General features: G+C 37.4%; 1 protein-coding gene across 2 annotated transcripts in view; it reads right to left on the bottom strand.

Annotated features, from left to right (window-relative positions):
• The window catches only part of TOX (thymocyte selection associated high mobility group box), a 222,732-nt gene that overhangs the window by 39,364 nt on the left and 167,288 nt on the right, over positions 1-16,080 (bottom strand). For both annotated transcript variants that reach the window (XM_067292333.1, XM_013954754.2), the window contains 2 exons: positions 8,726-9,004; positions 2,104-2,334 (listed from right to left, as the gene is read on the bottom strand). In XM_067292333.1, the coding sequence (XP_067148434.1) occupies positions 2,104-2,334; positions 8,726-9,004 (510 nt within the window). The remainder of the gene's footprint in view (positions 1-2,103; positions 2,335-8,725; positions 9,005-16,080) is intronic.

A 16,080-nucleotide genomic window follows, 5' to 3' on the forward strand; every position in this document is an offset into this window, starting at 1 on the left:
ATAATATGTTCAGTGTAAACGAATGAGATGCAGTTTCGTACCAGTATTTTTCCTCTGTTCATGCTGACATCAACACCCACCCTGATCTCCTTCCTGTAGCCAATATAACTCTCCCTCAGCATATTCTTTTTGTCCCTACCTGGTTGTTCCTTATTTAAAAAAACAACCTTTATTGCTCCCATTTCTTTACCCATTCGATCTATTCTATCAGCAATTATGCAAAAACACAACCAATAACAACAGAAAAGAAATGATATACTACCACAAGGATGAATGCATTTGCCAGTCATTACCACGTAAACTCATTAATGCAGTGAGCTTCACCTAGAGTTGCCCACTTTTCTATACGGTCCGACTCAGGTGGAAGGAGTTCTGCGAAGGTACAGACCCAGCTTTGCTGGTCTCACTGCAGAACTAAGGTCTTTCCCTCCCTCCTTCTGCCTTCCTGTCTGTTCAGCTTGTCAACCTTACAGCAAAAGGAAAGGAAATCTTTAGAAGTTTGGGAAACCCCTATACACCTTATCGTATATATGGCCTTCAGCAACTACTGCAATACAAAAAATAATTAGCAACTTAAGGATGCAAAACCCAGCATTAGTATTTACAGTTGGGTTTCACCAGTCACTTTTTTTTTGATTGGTGGCAGGATTATATTTCATTTAAAAATAAATTCTCATACCTTATTATGTTTTAAAATATAAGCCTGCTTTTATATTTTAATTAGAAATTACAGGGTGTTCATGTGGACCTGTGATTCCTGATACTTTGTTCATTGTGGGTAGTGAGGTTTTATACACATTTTTACCAATGTACCAAGGCATATGTTTGTTACAGGTTATTATATGTCCTGTCACATTTTATAGATTAAGTAACACAGTTCTACATTTCTGAAGTGCACATGTAAAAGAAACAAGGGCTTATTAGGAACAATATTAAAATCAGTCTGGCTTTATGAAACTTCAGTGAAAAGGACCACAACAGGTCAGGAAGAAGCAAGAAGAATCACTGCAGAAATAAGGATGTAGGTAAAGTTATTATTTTAACTTGCATACAAAAGGAGGCTTTTAGAACTGCTTTGTGTTCTACCTGATTGTCTCTTACAATCACTCTGAGTATTTCTGCAAGATAGTGATGAAAAAAACCCCATCCTGATATTTGACAAATGGGATCCGTAAAATAAATAAAAAAAAAAGATAAAGATTCTAACATTCTTGGACTGACATATATTTCCTTTTATAAATAGAAATAATACCTTCAATACACAAGAGTTAAAAAGTATTTGCCCAGGAATGCCCACATAAAAAAGGAGTCCCAAAATATCTTAGGCCTGAGCCTTAGCATTCTTATTTTCCCCTTCACCCTGTAGCTCCTGTCACTTCTCAGCACTGAGGTGAGATGCAGTATATCCCACTAGTCTATCACGGATTAAAATATTTAGTGATACCATTGAAAAAGAGAGAATGTAGTGCTAAATAATCAGGAAGCGTGTTATGGAAAGAACACTGGTGCAATCTTCAGCGACTAGCCATGAACAGACACTAGGCCTAAGTTAAAAAGAAATTAAAGGTAATAACAACAAAAGTGCAAAGAGTTACAAAAGACTATAGTTTCCACTGGCAAAAATGAAGATGGAAGTAACTATGGGATCTGATTGCCACAGCCTGCGTGTATACTGTGCAACGGGCTACCCAAGAGCACGGCCGATCTGCCTGAGTCCATCACGGGTCTCCTTTGGTCGGCACATCTGGACTGCCTTCCACAAAGCCAGGTGTGTCAGCAGATAGTGTGAGCCCAGCTCTTGCTCCACCATCATGGGGGCACTGGCACATCTACATCAAACAGGCAAGGCTGTAATTAAATCTCACGCCTGCTAACTTCAACATAAAATAATCCTAAATACAATCCTGAAGTTTGTCTTACACCCCAAAACTAAAATACTCAAAAGAAATGAAGTGATATTCTCTTTATCTTATTCTCCTAAAATCATATTCTGCACATAACCAAGTTTCATCCCTGTAAATGAAAGAAGCTGCCTACAGTGCTTAGATGACACAGATAACACTTTCCTGAAACAAAGTCTCTGAGCTACAGCACATTTTGTACCTGTTTTTGTTCTTCTCCTAAGCCGTCCCACATTGAAGCTACAATTTTAGAGACTTCACCAAAAGTAGCATTTGGATTTTGGCCCTTGATGGCTGCTTGAGTGTCTCGAAAGAATAATGCATAGGCAGACACAGGCTTCTGTGGCTCATTTGGGTCCTTCTTCTTCTTCTTTTTGGGAGTTTTGGGTTTCTTTCCCATATCTGAAGCAGGTCTCTTCTCTCCTCCATTGACCTGTAACATAAAATGAGAAAAGTACTATTAAAAAGCCAATTTAACTCAGCCAGCTTCTGTAAAGCACATATATTTTGGATTTTGCAAGTCAAATGGCATTTTAATTGTCAGCTTTGAAAATCTAAATGTTGACATCATCTGACTCTACAAAACGCATTATAAATATTATGGATTATGTAACTGTTTCCCTTGCAGTGCTTGACATTTTGCTTTCATATAATTGTTACTTCATTTATAGTTCACCTGGTCATCTTTTCACCTCTTCTCAGTTTTATTGCTAATGGCCATTACGTGCTTATCTATAATGAGTAAATCCAGGGCATGTTTCATTATACACTGACCACCAATTCAACCAAATGAACCATCTGAAGACAGAAACAACACTGTAATTTTGACCTTCCTCTTATCCTCATCCTTTTCCTTGAGAGGCCTACCCTAGACTAGGGCTCAGATCACTTTCTGCTGCAACTGGTGGGTGTCCTTCCAGGGAATTTGAAGAGAATCTGATTGCGAATAAAGTGACTCCTTCTAATCAAAATCTTTAGAAATAAAGTTTTACCAGTATGGATCAGTTAGTCTGGACTCCTATAGGGGATCATTTCTTATCCTTCTAGATGTTTTTCTCTGTTCCTCTACAAGAAAATTCCTGGTGGTTTGCAAAAAGGAGTGAAAAAGGAATCGTGTATGAAGAGAAGTGCACGTGCATGTTTGTGTACCAAAAAAACTGCATATGAGAACATGCAAATTTGTGAAGTGCAATTACACTTTGCTATTTAATATCTCAGAAACCCTGATCACCACCACAGCACCCTACTTTCTTAGATGACTTGCAAGCCTATATATAAAGGGACATTGTTCTAATTCTTCAACAGATTGGCACTCCATGGCAAAGTATCTTCTGTTGACACGATCATTCAATTCACTATACCTCTAGCAATGATGTGTGATCTAACCAGAGAGTTAAGAGGCTTTTTTCTCTTGACGACATGGCCAGCGTACTGCACATCATAAGCAGTTTGAAGTATGAAAAGATCAAGGGTGTAAAAGTCACAATCTAACAGGTATGACTTTCATTACATGCTTGTATTTTTTTTTTTAATAATGCTTATCAAATGACACATCAGAGCACAGGAGCTCTTCAAATCAGCAGAACTACATGAGAAAAATGGCTGCGTATTCTCAGTTTGAGAGAAAATGTTTTTATTTTTCTTACACAAGTCACTGCGTGATGTTCAACAGGGCCCAGGTGACTACAGTGAACAACCTGGATCTCTGTGACTTTTTAAGCATGAGAATGATATGATGACTACAACTTGAAAATGAAGTTGCTTGTTTCATAAGCATTATGTTATACTAGATATATTTTTAATATAAGGTTAATAGCCTTGGAGCCTGCTGGCAGTATTTCAGAAAATATCGAAGAAGAGCAGCAGTGTGCTACCCATCATTAATTTACCTCTGTCAAACTTCTAGTCTTTTGCTATTATTTTGGTCTACAAGATAGGCAAAACTACCAGCTAAATGAAATTCAAAGGAATGTTGTGTGCACATACATACTCTGTGCTCCCTAGTTCATTTGGCAATACCAATCCAAACTCTCCAGATAGTTCTAAGCAAACTCCATGAGCAAGGAGCCTTAACAATAACTGAGACCATAGTTAAAGTTTTTACCTTCATTATTCGCCAAGTTTTCCCAGTTTTCAAAGTATTTTTGCACTAATGAGATTTACAAGATTTCTGTATTTTAGGATACCACAAAATCTAAAATACTCGTAAACTAGGTGATGTGCTGTGGAAACTTGTATAAGAAGTCTTCTGGTAAATCATTCTGAGAACAGCTCTAAAACCTAATTCTCCAACCTGACTGATCAAGAGACTTCAAAAATGCACTGTTAAAAAGAGAGTACTCACAGGGGAAATTCTTTGTCTTATACAAAAATAACTAAATAAAAAGAATATCAGAATTCCAGTACTAATATCCTTGCAAATGTCTGAGATGATGGCCTACCTTATGCTCCCATCAGTCTACCGGCATCATAGACTCCACTTCTAACCACCAAAGCAGAGACAGATGAGAAATAAAATAAAAAAAACATATATATTCTGCTAGGCATAGACTTGTGCCTCAAAATCCCTAGCGGTGTAGTTAGCTCATCGTAATCCACCTCCTGTCATGGCTTATTGCTTAATTATGGTGATGTATTTAACTTATTTATCACAAGAAAGCAATAATCTTTCACTTTAAAAAAGTGTACATTAACCATGTTGCACACATAATAGATCACAAGAATATCTAGTGTAAGGTTTAAAACTATCAAGTAAGGCACATCGTGGATATCTAAATGTCCCTTGAGAAGTTGGAAAATGTCTATAAGCATATTTAAAATAAACTGCAATAGTACCAAAGCCTTTAATGGAGCTAGGAGAGCTGTTTTACGCACACTATCTTGCAGTAATAGCTGTAGTTTAAAATAGATTTTAATCAAGCACCATCTGCATAATAGGCTGAACAGACAACATAGAATTCTACTTATAACTCTTATCATATAAAGTAAATATTGTAAAACCTCTACCACATAAAGAGAATATGCTGCAGCAGCTCTCTGGTAATCGTGTTTCTGTTAGTTAATTCTTGCAGTCCTCTCACTATCTTTCCTCTGAACTACATTATTTGAAATTTGCTCATAAGTGATATTCAAATGAGCATGGAAGAAAACCCTCTCATCCATCTATGGAGAAATACATATTTGCAAACCAATAATGTTTTCAGCATCTCACAGTTATGCTCGGCAATAACAGAATACGTTTAATGATCCAACAATATGAATTATGGCAAGAATTACATAAATGTAATATTCCAATGGTCAGAATAAAGCATGTGGTAAGCGGCCACTTTGTTTAGAATGTTCCTCTAGCTACTTATGTCTATAGATTTTTAAGTTTACGCTTTTTTCTTCTAACCACAGCTCTACATAATGAATTCAGAAGACTTAAGCAGACTTAAGGATATACACCACCTGCACAAACAACTGCCTTGGTCAAAGACTTCAGTTCCTATTTCCATGGTCCTAACCAGCTTTCCATCTGTATAGATGCTCCTGTTGTCACTGACTGTATGGTCAAGCAACATCAGCTGTCTTGCTTTCAGAGTGACAGTCTAGTGCAACCGAGTACTCTTTAACACAGCTCCTTTCCCTCTTTTGGGCTCTTTAGCTAAGGAGTATCTGCAGTTTAAAGTCCAAGTGGCCTATATGAAATGGCCCTTATTAGAATAAGCATTGTCAAAAAATATTTAGCAGCTGCTGCCAGTAGCTGTGTACATGTGTTTCTTCTATGAATAGGGCTTAGAACAATTTGAATGATATTTACCACTGAATGAACTGCCTGGAAGCTCAGTGCATGCACAATTACATCAGTTTGTTAAGTTTCTTTACTGCTGGTATTTGGGATATGTACATTAAGTTGATACGGTAATTTCCTACATGCTCTCAAATCAATGGTGCAGTAGGGATACAATTATATTTCTAGTCCAAAGGCATATATTTGTTTATACCTTTGGTCATCCCCATTTTATAAATTCATGCAAACATGAACAGGACACTGAGATTTCTTTATTTTTTCTCCACAGAGAAACGTTAGGGTTGTTAGGGTTTTCTCTACCAAATCTTCAATCAAGGGTTCAGTGGATTCTCTGTTAAATGTAAGGCTGAGTATTCAGCTGGTATAAACTAATGGAGGCCATTTGACATTGAGGTAAAGGACACCTATACCATCTGAAAATACACTTTGTCTTTTTGATCAATGTTGGTAAAGGAATTGGCCAACATCTCTTGCCAATTAAATAGGAGAATGTCACTGTTGTTGTTATTAATAACAAGATGAATTCAGAGAGATTTGTTTTTTACACAGTCCTCATGGCAGGAACATCTTACTGACTTCATGAAGCTGCGCTTTGAAATTTATTCAAGTATGATCATCACTGGTAGCCACCACATGACTTCAACGTGTGTGTTGCTATTTAACGTTGTTATTCAATTAAATTGAATAACGAACTCTGGCTTTGATCTATTAAATTGTTTCACACATTTACTGGACAATTTATTAAATAAAGAGAAAACTCCAAATTTAGCAAAGTTATTTTCAGGTAAAAGATATAGCTCTCACAAGAGTCAGAGTTGCTGCTCTATGGCTTCCTGTCCCCGTCCAGCATTTTCTTTCACTAGGAAGACAATTTCTGGAATGAGAAGAAACCTCACCTACCCCTCCAGAGCAGCTCTGAGAAAATCATATACTGTCACTGCTGTGGAAACAGATAGAAAGTTGGTTTATACTAAGTATCCATATCCCTTCATTGGCAGCTTCCAGGAAGACCAGTATGACACAAAGATACACAACAGAGGGGTTTAAATCGTAAACTACAACAATACACTAGTTCCTTATACTGATTAATCAAAATCTCTTGGCTTTTACGAGCGATAAAGGAACTATTACATTGGATCAGCCATTCTAGCCCAGTGCACTGTCTCCAGTTGTGGCCAACTTCAGGCATTTAACAGGAAGATGTAAAAAATCCCACAGTAGACAGATATGGCACAATCTGCCCCCCATCAAGCTTGCATTTTAATCCCTATTATTCAGAGACTACTTTAAGCCCTCTATCATCAATTTTAAGATTTTTTAAAACATTACTGTTAGCACAGAAAATGATAATTATGGAAGAATTTGAAGGTAATGTATCAACTTCTGCCTACTGACTCATTTTTCTTTTTAATCTTGTGTTGTGTGTTTTCCCATTTCTGATCTATTTCTACTCAGACTGAGACAATTTTAAAGAGAGGTTTCCAAAGTAACATGGCTTGTTAAAAAGATCTACACTATATAAACTGACATCCACAGAGGCAGGACCAAGTCTTACTCGGTATGCAGAGTTTGGTATTTCTTTATTGAAAATATTAGCTTCAGATGAGTCACTGTCTGCATGAAACCACAATCCTACATTTTTGCTAGCATGAAGTGTTGAGAAAGTACACCACATATAAGGGTTAGCTAAGTGAAGTATTCAATAAAAGAAAAAAGGATACCTCAATTATTTCCTTGGACTTTCTCTCCAGAAGTTTAAAGATCTCAGCATCTTGCACAATCCCACCAATACATAAAAATATTACCAAAGAAACAGGAACAGTGAATAAATTATTCTGAAAAAGTAAAGGCTGCCTGGAATTATTTTTATATAGTTGTATTCTAAAGTCTCCCTCAGTAAGGAAGTGCTCATTTAAAATGTATGAATTATTCAGTAACTTTTAAAACCTAAAGTTTGTGAAATCAGGGTAAAGTCCTGAAATAAAACTTTGAATCAGAATTTATTCAAAATGTAGTAAAACATATGTTTCCAATTACATGATTATTTTATAGCTTGAGGCATGAAACAATATAATTTGAAAACAAATCAGACATACATTTCTTGACTGGATTATACCTCCTCAGTGACTCACAATGTGTTTTTTTCACATTCCTTGCAAGTCTGCAACTTTTCCCCACAAGTTATAACTATGTTACAACATCTTCACTACTGCATAATAGGACTGCTATTTTGTAGTGACCATAAAACAGAGCTAAGAGGTACTCAATTTCAATATGCTCTGTTTCCAGTTTATTGGATGACTTTGTGCTAAGTCACAATCTTTTTCTGTTTCCAAAATTAAGATAATATACTTGCTTAACTTTGGGGAGGTTTTCAGGATATGGGGAGTTTTGGGAGGATTTTGCATGCAAGCTGCTATATAGCTTGTTATTTATCATTTAAATATATTATTTATTACTTAAATGATTATTATTACTTTATGCCTGTAGTGACACTAAAATGAAGCTTAAATATATCATGCTGGAGTATCAGCACCTCCAAAAGTATAAATGCTTAATGGGTCTTTGAGTTTTTCAAGGCAAGATTTTTAAAGTTATTAGAGGATCTTTCTGTTTCTGGTTGCTATGATGTTCACTCATCTTGTGATCAAGTAGCAAAGATTAGCATATTGTGCACACATTTCACATTTTTTATTGCAGTAATTGCTTATCTTTAACTTGGAAGAAGCATCCATTCTATGTAAGTGAGAAACCTCAACCTTTATATAAAAGTCCTACAGGAATGGCTATCCTTTAATCTTTTACAGGATTCCAGTTTGTTCACTCAAAGACAAATGATGTCATTTACTCAAGATGCCTGAAGAATTGACTGGAAACTGGAAGATGTGTATTCATAACCCTTTTTTTTCCCACTTCATTCAATCACCCACAATTAAAAAAGTATCACCTTAATAACTGTGGCCATATGATTCATTTAGCAGGTCCTAAAAATATCCACCATTTACATCGTAATCCTAGCATCTAAGCCTACCTTAGAGCTATCTTCTCCTTCATCTTCATGGACTGAACTGGATGGTGAAGGAGTTGCAGATTTGCTTCCAGGTGGAGAGGGTGAGTTGTGAGGAACATTGTTTCCACCCATATTCAAACCAAGTTGTGCACTGAGCTGGGACTGGTTAATAGTAGTCAGCGGCCCGTGCTGCACCATTCCTGGCTGCCTAATATCTGCAGGTTGAACCCTTGGCCTCATGGTTGCCATCTGAGGATGGGAACTATACTGGGATCCTTCTGTATTCCGTAAATCTTGCATCTACAAGAGGAAAAAAACTGTATTAAGCATATCACTAATAAAGTGCTCTGTTCCTTTAGACCTCAGTTTGCCTGGTTGGCTGCATTGTGTTCAAAAGAAATGGCAAGTACTTAAATAAACATATAAATACTGGAAATAAACAAAATAGGATATAATTGACATTTGCATAACACTCACTGTTATAAACTGTTTGGGCTCTAGCCTCAGCCCGTGGGAATAGCATGGAGCACTGAAAGCTTGTTTCACTATGGGGGGCACAAATGGACACTGCTTTCTTTGACTGTGTTTCAAGTATTTCAGAAATGCTAACAAACAGGGACAGGTTTGCATTCTGAAGTTCAGAATCAGATCAGAACACAAATATCCTCAAAATTCAAGACAATTTCCAGTTCCTACTGTTCAGAAGATTTGTGTGTGCTTTAGCAGTGAATTTGGGATCTAGAATTTTTAGAGTTTGAGTATGTACTATTAAGTCCAAACCTATTCTGCCTTGTGCTGCCCAGTGAGATGCAGAACACTGACAAGAAGGATCCACTCTCTGACAGCCTGATCAATTGATTTCCACGTTGATTTGCTGCTAAGACATACATGAACTGAAAGCCCTGAAGTTGCAGAGTTGACAAATGAATCCATTGTGCTATGTGGGTCACTGCATCTTAGTATTAACGAGACATACTATTTTAATTCAAGCAACAAATTCAGGCTCTGCAAGGATAAGAATTAAAAGCACTGGAGGATGAAACTCTTTTCTTATCCAGAGGTCAAATGTACCATACACAGACACTACAGCAGATTGCTTATAATGTCTTTCAGTGTACTCATACAGAGAGATGACAAAAGACAAAGAGTGTCAAGGGGAAGCTCAGGTTTAAGCTAAGGTGTTAGGTAGGTGATTTAAAATTGAAGTGTCAGTTCAAAGCTGAAATGAAATAAATATAGTTGTCTTTCAATGCATCAGACAAACATGCCATATATATTGCATAGCATCTGATGGGAACTATCATTGCGTAAGTTCCATTACAATAAGGGCATGTGTTAATGATTCAATATATTAACATAACCACATTTATTCTCTGACAGTCTTTGTTAGAAGTGTCATCCAAAATGTCTAAAGATCACTCAAGTGCTTTTTTTTTACTTTTTGTAACTCATGATTTCTATAACCTCTCTCTCTCATACACACAGTCCTGTGTATCAGACCAATCTGTGAGATACCTTTCAACCAGTAAGCTCCTGAATCAGGCTCAGGAAAAGAAAAGATAAATCTGGAGCTTCACCTTTTTTCTGATTATTGATAAAGTATTACAAATTTTAGGGACATATTTTATGAGCTTGGGGATTGATTTTTGTAAAGCTGACTGGTTGGCAGTAAATCAAACTGATAATACCATTGAGTTCTGGAATACTTACCACTTTAAATATACATGTATCTCTACAAACTATTTGAAATAGATTCTGACAACATGACATCACAATTACACCTGTATTTATATTGCTTTAGAAATTAATAGCTTTTGGTAAAAAAGCGGTTATCAATACAGATACGTTCAAGTTCATGCAATGACTACCGAACCACCAGAGGAGAGAAAGGAAGACCAAACAGCTCCCATCCCCTCTGCCTCTGGCTGGCAGGCTACAGCACCACCGCCGTGCCCAGGAAGCTCTGCCTCCTCCCCGGCTGCATCTCCTCCCCATCCAGCTGTTCTTGGCTGGGGAACAGCTGGGGAGCAGCGGTGGTGGCGGCGCACAGAGGCAGCCCTGGGGCCGCGCTTGCGAGCGCTACTCACCAGCTGCTGCCTGTGGTGGCGGCAGGGCCTGGCAATGCGCTGCCCCGCTCCCACACCTCTGGGTTTTTGCAGGGGAGAGGCACCTCTCCGGGCCGGATTGGTGCCAAGAAGAAAGCTTTTCGGGAGATGACAGCAGGCTGGGAAAGCACTGCCGATTTTTTAATGGTAATACTTCTACTGGCTTCATGAACTCTGAAATGTAAACAAGCACTATTTGAAACTCTGCTTCAAACAGGTGCTTCAGGGTTTTGAATAAATTTGCAAAGTATCCAGCTCAGTGAAAGTAGAGCAAAGGTTATAATTTTGATTATTTTTTTCCCAGGTAAAATTAAATGCACTTGTCATTATTAAAACTAATGCTACTTTATTAAAAGCTCTTTTATTTATCTTTATTAAAAACATTTCAAATATTATCAGATAGATACTGCAGAGCATTCTGCATTTGTCATCTTTAAACAACACATATTTTTAAACAGTCTGTTTTCACTTTTAGCTCCAGCACTGAAGGACTGCATACAATGTGCAGATAACATGACACCAACTGGTGGCAACCTCGTACACTTGGCAGAGACAGGGGGAGAGAGGAAGAGGAAGGACAGCATCAAAAGGTATACTTGGGCAGTATGCCCAAGGAGACCAAAAAGGTAGACAAAATAGGTATGCACACAGTTGAAAGAGGACCCTTCATTCTGAGATTTGCAAATGAGTAGGTTCAGCAGGAAAAAAAAACCACACACTTTTTTCCATGGGGGCTCAGCTTATCTTTTGAATTTTTAAATCAGAGGAATATCAGTTTACCTTTAAAAAAGCAGCATGGAGACCTCTTTTTTAACAATACATGTTCCCCTTCAGATGCCAAGACGGAAACCCTTACCCTAGGGGTCTGCCTTGCACAGAGAAGTGTGACCTGGGAATGTGCCAGCAAAGACCCTCTCCCAGAGTCGTGGTGCTTGGCAAGGTGTCCCTCCAGTACAAACAGGCCGCTAACCACATAAACATTAATTGTGAATAGTTATAAGATTACACTGTGGAAAGCACCTGAGGGTGAATCTTAAATTTTCTAAGCAATCAACAAACTTCAGGAACTGCCCCGTTTTCCCTGCTGGGTTCGAGAGCAGCGACCAAATGGTCGCTACCTGTGAAACCCGCAGAGCGGCAGCTCTGCTACGGCAGGGCAGGATGCTCCTGTTTCAAATGCGATGCTCACCTAGACACTGCAAACACACTGGCGCTAATCATACACAGTCTCTGTCAACATTACAGGCAGAGCATGACCAACTTTTATAAACTACTTTACAATCAGAACCTTCCTATTCCCTGTTCTTCCAGGTGGAGTTTTCCAAAACCCACCACCGTGTGGCTGAGCAGTAGCTCCGCTCTGCATGCCAAACACAGAGCTGTGCACAAATCCTGCCGGGTGGCAGAGTCCCAAGCCGGGGAACAAAGTTAAGGAGTTTGAAAGTTGCAGCAAATAAGGACGGTCTTAACCTGACACCTGCTGTGGCCTCTCTGATGAGGTAACAGCGATAATATCTGGCACTTTAATATCACTCTCCATCTGTCGAGTCCAGGATATTTCACAAGTAGTGCTACATTCAGCTCTGGAAGATGTCTGGTTTTATTTTGGTTTTACTAACAGGGAAGCTAGGATACATTTCTTTTCATGGCTATTTTATTTTTCTGTTTGCACTGCACTTATAGGCAGAAATGGAGCATCCGCCCATGTAAGTGTTTGGCTGCAAGTTCAAAAGACATAGTGAGAGCCACTACTCCCGGGGTGGGTACCTACAACCCTTTTCATAGGCACATGTTTAGCGTGCAGCCCGAACAGTCACTTTGTTATGTGACTGAAAACAAGCTCTTGAAGGAGTGCCCTGCTCAAAGTTACTAAGGTGGTAAAACTAAAGCGCTTTAAATGTTAGACCATCGTTCTACCCATTGGCTTAAAGCAAAAATGAAGAAAAGCATTTTAGGCAGAATAGAGTCACATAATCCCTACACAGAAACATCTTACTGTGGGACAAAATGAGTACAGTATCCTAATCACAGATTCACAGAAAATAGTGTTACAAGGGACCTCAAAAGGTTATTTAGTCCAACACTTTATCCCACAGCAGGATTAGCTATACCTAAATCATTTCTGACAGATGTTTGTCTAACCTCTTCATAACCTCCCTAGGCAATTCTTGTGCTTAACTATCCTTACACTGGAAAGGTTTTTTTTTTTTTCCCCTGTAATGTCTCACCTAAATCTCCTTTGTTGTAATTTAAACCTACTACTTTTTGCTCTGCTCCCAGTGGACATGAGGAATGTTTTCTCCTTCTTTGCAGAGAACTTGTACACACTTGAAGGCTATTATGAATTTTTTTTCAATTTCTGTTCTTTAGACTAAGCAATCAAACCTGAAGACTGAAAGACTTTCTTCATATGCTGTGTTTTCTACATCTCTGATCATTCTTGCTGCTGTCCTCTGGATTATGTCCAACAGTCTTCATCTTTCTTGAAATCATGCCCAAAACTCCACAAGATACAGATATCCTCATCTGACACAGTATTCAGATAGAGACCTTCAAATCCCTACAGCATGAATCCATAATCTATAGCACACAAAAATCCCTAATAGCTGTCTTTCTGGTAATAGGTGGTTAATGACGCAAGATGCAGAGAGAGTCAAATGTCAGGATTCTTACCTAACAACCCAAACAGTGACTTTAGGAAGTTAACAGGTTTTTCACAGGAAGAATTAGGCAGGCAGTTTCAAATGGAACGTGCTGTTAGCATAATAATTCCTATGTTATTTTACTTGTAAATAAGAACTGTGATGTAACATATCTCTCAAAAGCCATAAAAGCCCAAATTGTCTCTCCCTACCTAAATACATTTCTAAAAAAAGTAACCATTCAATGAAGGAAGAAAGACAGGCTGGCTTTACAGATTAAAATAAAAATGACAGGTCTAAGTGTATGCAAGAAACACTAGGAATTCTACAACTGGAGATGAAAACATTAAAACACAAGGAGAAATACATAGAGCTCAGTCACTGAAGCAAGCAGAGATCACATATCCCACTACCCTGGGCAAATTCAAGCGGAGGCACAGCAGGCGGTATTTCTATTATCACCATCAGGTCTAACAGCAATTTTTGCTTTTTTTTTTTACTAGCTGAGAATCCATGTGAGTTTTTCTGATGAAGATTGTGAAAACGGTTGATGTTTTTTTACCTCTTTCTTGAGTGGTCAAGTCTAGTGAGGGAGAAACAATTTTACATACTATATGAGGCTACGTTTCAATCAATTACTTCCAACAAAGATTTTGAGAGAAAAACACAAGAGGATCAGTCAAGATACCCACAACGTGCTTCCTTCTTCACTGGTGTCAGCTATTTTAGTCACCATGTAGATGCAACAGACCTGTTATTAGGCATCTTCTCATTTTTATTTCCAGGGCAAATTTTGCCAGTGCTTGTGCCATATTAAAACTGAACCTTTGTATATTCCCGAACAGCGCTACATTAAACTGTAGTACTACCCAAGTTGTGCCAACCTCTTGAAAGTCATGAGATTTGCTGAGGAATTTTGATGCTTTTATCTTAGGTTTTTAATTGTCTTGTACTATAAACCATTGTATAAGAGGTCTTCCAGTGACACAAAGATATTCATTAAAAAAGAGAGAAAGAATTTGAATTCCTACATAATCACTTGACTCTCAAGGTTTCAAAAGAAAAAATCATACGTTAAGATACAAGGCAGAATTGTGAGATCTAGCATATGGAAAAGGAACTGTGTTTGGGAGAATAAACCCATCACTTCCAGTGAGAACAAACAATTGCAAAACAAACAAACAAACAAAACCTCATACATTTTTGTAATGATCCAAAATGCAAGCAATATCAGTGAATCACAGAATCAGAGTTAAGTTTAAGCTTAAAAGAGTGTCTTAAAATACAGAAATGCTTATTTTAGATATTCAAAAAGTGTTTTACAAAGTTCATACTTATTTTGAGCAGCAATACCACATGATTACTCAATGCATATTGGTAGGTAGGATTCCAGATGAATGTCTCCTGAATTAAAAACAAACCATATAGTTTCATGTTTGTTTTTTTTTCCCCATGGTGAGATACAGTGAGATAACTTGAAACTAAATGAACACTTGCATTTGTACACCAGTGAAAAACAAAAAGTGACCCAATATTTATGAGTTTGAAATCTGAAAACAAGTTAGGATTCACTGATTGGAGTGGATAAAGCTGGTATGTCCTAGCATGAATGAAGGCTGATCAAACCCAAAGATCCACATAATTTCAGGTCTTTATTTGCATTCAGTTATGCTTTAAAGTATAGATCGAATCTGTAAGCAAATCTTCTTGTTACACATATATCCAAGAATGAACTCTAAAGAAAGATTTGTTATGAAAGCTGATGTTACTGTAAAATGACCATGGAGAACCATTCAAAACACATTGAGAGGAATAACCCGAAGCACTACCTAACAGAGGAAGACATGTGTGTTTTCATCATCTCATTTTTATAATTCCCTTCTATGTCAGCCAATGACATAATGAAAGACAAAGTTTTAAAGTAAGTGGGTACTGGGGGGGATACTTCAGTGTTGTATATGAGTGTATTTTACATACCATGCCCAGTGCATTTTCAGCATAAAAGGAAAGAATCATTCAAAATTTGTGTTGATTAGGAAAACAGTCTTAAAATTAAACAGCAGAAACCCCACATGTAAATAGAACCATAAACTAAAAAAAAACCCCACAAAACACTATTAAATTCACTACTCTAATCTTTCCACAACCAGTCTGTTAAAAATTAAATCACTTCAGGTTGCTTTATACAGTACTGGTTCTATAAGTGATCTTAAGCTCCTTTAAAACAACTATATACTCAAAATTCAACTTCAAAATTTTATAGCACAATTGCATAATGACAGGAATGCAGTAATATAAAGTTTCTATAGTTCTTGGCACACAGTTAATTTGGTGACTATTAACGTTTTTTTCTACTTTATGTTTTAATATCCTTTGAGTCACACAGGGCCAAGGTCTCAAAACTAATCATAAAAAACTACTGACTGCTATTCACTCTAATATAATAACCCTTTATTTAAAACAACCTCCAATAAATTTCATTATAAGAAGTTATTAAAAGGGTTAAAAACCTATTAAATGTCAAAGAATTTGCCTGACTCAAACTTCTAATAAAGTAACAGAATAGGCTTTCTTTCTGAATTATTTAAATCTTTACTGACTGTGCACTGAACCATGAAATTAGAAAAGT

Source organism: Apteryx mantelli, chromosome 2 (genome assembly GCF_036417845.1).
Source record: "Apteryx mantelli isolate bAptMan1 chromosome 2, bAptMan1.hap1, whole genome shotgun sequence".
In the NCBI taxonomy this organism is placed as follows: Eukaryota; Metazoa; Chordata; class Aves; order Apterygiformes; family Apterygidae; genus Apteryx; species Apteryx mantelli.